The sequence below is a fragment of the Paracoccidioides brasiliensis genome, assembly GCF_000150735.1.
Source record: "Paracoccidioides brasiliensis Pb18 unplaced genomic scaffold supercont2.11, whole genome shotgun sequence".
NCBI lineage: Eukaryota > Fungi > Ascomycota > Eurotiomycetes > Onygenales > Ajellomycetaceae > Paracoccidioides > Paracoccidioides brasiliensis.
Window position 1 is genome coordinate 527,494 of NW_011371368.1, and position 6,000 is coordinate 533,493.

The window sequence follows — 6,000 nt, forward strand, 5'->3', positions numbered from 1 at the left end:
TTCACTCTGCATCATTTGTTGAGATGTGAAGTCAATCGACAAACTATACTCCCTCCACCAATCCGAAACTCCTCATCTTGAAAGAACATGGCTGTATTATAATTTATATTTTGGAGAAGAGAAAGAACTGCATTTCACGATAAATGTATCTCTTTTATTGCATGCTCTTTTTATCTACAGATATACAACTTCTGAAAAGGTTACACACAATATGTAGGAACTGTTTTTCTAATAGATGATTAAAGAAACATGATGTTTAGCTCAAAATTTGTAACTGTACGGGAGTATAATGAGACCAAACAATGACATGAGTGTTTGCATTCTTACTCAATGACGACAGAGAGAATGGTAAAATCTCTTGATCATATAACATCATATCCACTACAAAATAAATAAAGTATTTGAAGGAACAAAACTTTCATGAATGACAAGATACAGATAATTCCCGGCTCTGCTTATAATTGAATGATATAAAATCCCGTCCAAAAGTAGGGAGTTCTGAGAAGAATCCTTGAAGAGAAAATGATGAAAAACATGAAAAGCAGTGTGAACCCTCCGGTAGGAAAACAGCAAAGACTATAGGCATAGATAACCTCACCGCCCGCGCAAATATCAAACGGATAAAAATTAAAAATTAAAAAAATAAAAAAACCGAAAGGCGGGAATGAAAAAGTGAGAATAATGAACCTGAAGGCAGCTTCGTATAGCCAATACAATGTTCCGCACTCAGTTGGTAGAAAGTTAATTCCAACTTCTTTTCCATCCCTCCCTTGCCCTTGTCCAAAGTTAAGATGGAATCCTATAACTGAGGGAAAGGGAAAAAAAGAAAAGGAAAAGGAGAAAAGGAAAATAAAGTTAAAAAAAAGGGGAAAAAAAAAGAAAAAAGAAAAAGAAACGGGGGGGGAAATCCTGAGAAATCAAGGTACACGTGGCAGCAGGGTGGTAATAAATGTTCTTTTTGGTTGTTCTCGTAGCTTAGCCCCGACGTTGTCGGTCTTCCTGGATAGGATTAAATCATCTCTATCGGATGGAATCATGTCCAGCGTCGTTAAACAGGGGGCAAATGATACATAGATCGAGTGCTATTGCCTTGCCATTCCTTGGGTGAGGTGTTTTTAAACTGTAGCCAAACAGAGACGAAACTGAGCGAAGCACAGACATCAATCGAAGAAGAAAAGAAAAACCAAAGGAACAGGACATATATCTCTCCCTTCACCTCCATCTGTTCGCCACAGATTGCTCAGCAGCTACCTTAGAGAACGAGGTCCACGGCTGCGGCGCGTCCGCAGCATCATTGTCAATTTTTGTCCCTTTGAATGCACAACTGCTGCCGAGCCGGGGAAAGCCCGCAATCCCATGAAATGTGACAGCTTCGTTACTTGTGAAATCAATGTATCCATCTTGCGACGACGTTCCTTCTTCAGTATGTATCTCTCCTTCACTCGTTGACCGGCCACGCCAGCTGAAATAAACCCGACGATCCTTCACAGTCGCAGATTTGGCCGCATCATCCTCACCACGAACCGGCGCAGCACGACCGCTCTTACTCATTACGGCGCGAAATTTGTCTAGCGTAGGCTTGTCCGCAGCGAAGAGCATCGTGCCTTCAATAATTCCCAAATTGAACCCGCCAATCAATCCCAGCGGGCTCTCTGACGTCCGTGTAATCGTCAGCTCCATCTCCTCAGCCTCGTCCGGCCAATTCTCCTCCACCTCGCTACACTGTAACGAATAAATACCAATGATTTTATCCAGAGTCAAGTCTGATGAGTCCTCCGTTGCGCCATTGACGGCTTTCGCAGAGGGGTTTGCATCCGATTTTCTGGGTCTGCCGCGCTTGGCGGGAGGGGCAGAAGCATCAGTGCTCAGTCGCGATATTTTGTTAGGTGTATCAGAAACATCTTTCTTCGGTCGACCACGTCCTCTCTTTGGGCCCGTGGCGACGGGTTTTGGGGGGTCGTTGGGGTTCTTTCGTGGTCTGCCTCTTTTTCTAGGGGGACCATCGGGGGCGCTGGATTTCTTCACGGGAGCACCTGTCGCGTCGAGCTTTGGAGGGCGACCGCGCTTTTTGGGCAAAGGAGAGGCAGCAGCGACATCAGCCATAGCTGAAATAGATGCCGTAGAGGACTTGTCTTACTCAATTGCTAGGATCGAAAAGAGAGTGAAGAAATGAGTCATTCATAAGAGAAGAGAAAAAAGATGTAGAAAAGACCAAACAACTGAGATTTGGTCAAGGCGCGGAAAATGGGCAGGAGCAAAGACCGGCGCCTTTGCCGTCTTCCCGATTCGGCAAGTGGCAGTGCTTTCCCGAAAGCGGTTAGCTTCAGACATACCAAGGTTTGGTCATGTGAGGCTTATGTAATCCTACAAGAAAGCGTCATTTGGACTTTGCATTGCTATGTAAATGTACAAGGTTCTTGAAGTAGACGACAGATAATTATTAGACAAAAGGAACATGCGAGATGGGCTGCTGCATATCTCCGTCCTTCGGGGAATTTCTTTCATTTCCGGCAAGTTCATCAAACATATGGGGAAAAGCTGTCAAAAAGGCCAAAAAATGAAATGAAAGCAGCGGGAGTGTAATTTTAGTCTAGGAGTGCAGCAGGGGAGATATAAACAAAAAGAATCAATTGATATAACATAAGAAAACCGGAATAGGATACGCGTATGTACAAAGGGGCAAAGGGAAAAAGGCTTCAGCATTGGTGTTGAAAGAATTATCTGAAAGCAACCATGGGGATGTAGAATAAAAACGCTGGAGTGGCCGCGATGAGCGATGATGAGAACAGAGGACAGTCATCCAAACAAGGGAAATTTGCACATGATTCCACTGGCAATCGAATATATCAGATATCAGATAGATGTTCAAATCTCATACCGTTGCAGTAACCTGTGCAGCTTTATCATCAAATGCTGGCTCAGGAACTTTTTCATTGTCCATGCTCACAGCCGAAAGCCCCTTGGTGATTGAATCCACCCTCTCCACCGTATTCACCACTGTTTCTATTTCTTTCTCTGCGTCACCAGCTCCAGCACTAGCACCGCCATTGCCATCAACACGCTTTTTCCGCGGAATGACAATCGTCCTCCTCCGCTCAACCCCATCGACACTCCCAAAAACCTCCACCGTCTCCCCATTCCATACCACAGGACCCCTGTAAAATCCCTCCCTCGTATCACCCAAAGCGGTGTCATTGGTGGCAGGAATATCTTTATCCCCCCTCTGCCCAATCTGTGCCAGAGCGCCTACGAGCTCCTTCGCCTGTTCATCCAGGGATGGCATGTCGCCCCAATTCCATTCCAGCTCGCCGCCATACTTTTTTGGGATGTTGCAGGGCTCCATGAAATTGCGGAGGGTGGAGTTTACTTCGGATGCGGAGAGGATGAAGATCTTTGATGTTGTTACTGGATCGAACCACCGTTTTATCCAACCCCAGACGGTGGGGAAGAAAACAGGGGCGCCGATTATCTGGGTTCATAAATAAGATGGTTAGTTGGGATGTTTTTTCTTTTTCTTTTTCTTTTATTTCTTTATCTTATATAATGAAAGAATGGTTTCTCCATCCCTGTCTTGTGCCAAACTTGACACTGACTGATTTTGTCCAAGTGCTCTGAATTGTGGTTCATATGACAAGTGAAAGGAGAGAGTCGATGGAAAATGGTAAGGTTGAACCCAGCATGACGCAAAAAAAAAAAAAAACAAAAAAACAAAACAAAACAAAACAAAGGGAAATGGACATACAAATATTCTATCCAAAGTCTCGGGATAATACGCCGTCGCCAACGCACCCGCATCCTGCATGTGTCCCTTCAAATTCCAAAACTGCTTCAACCCCACGCCCTCAATATCTACAATATTCACCGTATTCACGATCGGGGACTCCGGATTCGGCCGATCCAGAGCGCTGCACAGGGGCATCACAAACCGGCTCTTGTTTTCGTACAACGCGAAAAGACGGAGGAGCCTTGCGGGCACCGTGGAAGATTCGTGTGTTGCGGCTGTCTTTCCCGACGAGATAGAGGATGAGTAGGCGGTCATATTTTTGCTGTTTAGGTCCTTGATCACGTAGACAAAGATGGGGATTCCGCGACGGTCGCGGCGGCCGATCCATTGCGGGTACTGTAATTTTATGGACCCAGGTTAGCAATGGAGCGCTTTATTTTCATAGATTGGATTAAACCGGACGAAAATGAGAACTCGATTGGAATAGCAAAAGGAAAGGTAAATTTATAGATATGAAACCGTGGGTTATACTGACCATTTTCCGTGCTTCATCATAAGCATCGATATCGAAGTTTTTATATAACTCATCGATTTGGTTCGTCTTGCGCCATTCTTCTGTCGCTTGGAACTGGGCAACGGCCGCGGGCGCATCGAATTTACGTGCACGAAGGTATCGCCTATATGATGGTAGACACGAAAACTATGTTAGACCATAGCTCTTTTCAATTTGAAAAGCTTCCAACCCAAACCTCCCCATTCCGAAAGTAATTCGCTGAGACAATAAAAAACGAGTCCATTAAAACAACTTCCGCATTCCTTCACCTCCTTTTCCTTCGCCATGAGTGTAGGTAGGTAGTAGGTAGAGCATACAGCAAAGTAGAATCATCGTGGCTGGCGGGATTTTCACCATGCGCTTCCGTATAGAGCTTCTTCTCTATCAACTCCGCCTTGAGGCTCTGCAGTGCTTCGGACTGTTGCGGGGAAAGGTGGTTCTCAAATCCCAACAGTGGATCGGGCTCATCGTCACGGTTCCCTGCAGGTGCATGATTGTTGGCCTTTGCTGAAGCGGCCTCACGGGACTTTGTTTTGGTGAGTGGTGGGTGATGTTCGGGATGTCCATTTATGTGCGAATGGGACTGGGAGTGGGAATTGGAAAGCGAGTGGGTGCTTTTTCTGGAGCGCCAGCTTCGGTTGGACCGGTGGGACGGTATTCGTGAGAGAGTCATAGTTCTTTTTCCTTATATATAAGCTTTGTCTCCCTATTCTGTTTTCTTTTCTGGTTGGTATTATCTTGGTTTATATTAGGTTTGTGGTTAGTGTGTAGTTGCGAGGTAGCTGACTAGATGTATCAGAACTTGCAGATGAAACAGGAGGTTGAAGGGTATCTGGGAACAATCAAGAGAGAAAAACAACGAGAAATCTATCCGGAAACGAGAAGAAGCAGAAAAAAGAAGAATCGGTAGTCCAGAATTCTATATGGTCCTGGTCTATGTCAGCAGGGCTGAGTAATGGGGAGATACAGTTAGTTAGTTAACTAACTATAACTAACCTGTTCATTAGTATACATTCTTGTATTGAGAGAGTGATTGGTGTCTTTCGTAGGAGACTTTAGCAAAGAGTAGCTGAAGCTCGAGGCTGAACTGACGCAAAAATGGCTGCATTCAGGCCGCTCGATTGGCTGCCGCGCTGAGAGAGCTAAGCATGGCAAATGGTGCCGGATGTATAAGAGACTTCACAATAAAAAGTGAGATGGATAAAAGCACCATAGTAGAAGAGCACAAAAAGAATGAAGTGTTTTTGTCTTTCACAATTATTTATTGTCATTCGGTGTAATATGTCTTAACTACTTTTTAAGCCTTACGGAGAAATTTAGATAGGGACGGGGATAGATACCCCATAATTATACGGAAATGCTATGGAGGGTCCTTGTCATCCCGAAGAGTTCAACAGGGAACCCCAATTGCGCCAGAAATTCTGCTGAGATGTTGATATGAATCAACGGTGGGTCTGACATCATCGTTAGAGAGTCTAATAATAACCGTAAGCGTATTTTGAACATGGTTCTTCTTCGAATCTTCTGTAGTTACCTGCGGAAACGTAAACGATAATCGGCGTCCTCACTCATCTGTCAAGTTGTCATCGTGGCATCCTGAGCTCAGGGTATATTTCTCTCTGATCCCTTGTAACATACCCAACTCTACGCCGCCCAAATACAAATCCCCTTCCACAATAACACACACAACACCCCCCCCCCCCCCCCCCCCCCCCCCCCCCCC

General features: G+C 45.1%; 2 protein-coding genes across 2 annotated transcripts; both read right to left on the bottom strand.

Annotated features, from left to right (window-relative positions):
* Positions 1-1,212: 1,212 nt before the first annotated feature.
* On the bottom strand, positions 1,213-2,103 carry PADG_07414 (uncharacterized protein; the record flags this gene model as incomplete). Its single annotated transcript, XM_010764539.1, has 1 exon — positions 1,213-2,103. One exon carries the CDS (start codon positions 2,101-2,103, stop codon positions 1,213-1,215), a length of 891 nt encoding a protein of 296 aa, XP_010762841.1.
* Positions 2,104-2,872: 769 nt separating this feature from the next.
* Positions 2,873-4,950, bottom strand: PADG_07415 (uncharacterized protein; the record flags this gene model as incomplete). The annotated part of the gene is made up of 4 exons (XM_010764422.1): positions 2,873-3,469; positions 3,743-4,120; positions 4,260-4,401; positions 4,595-4,950. The coding sequence occupies 4 exons, from the start codon at positions 4,948-4,950 to the stop codon at positions 2,873-2,875; spliced, it is 1,473 nt and encodes a 490-aa protein (XP_010762724.1).
* Positions 4,951-6,000: the final 1,050 nt, after the last annotated feature.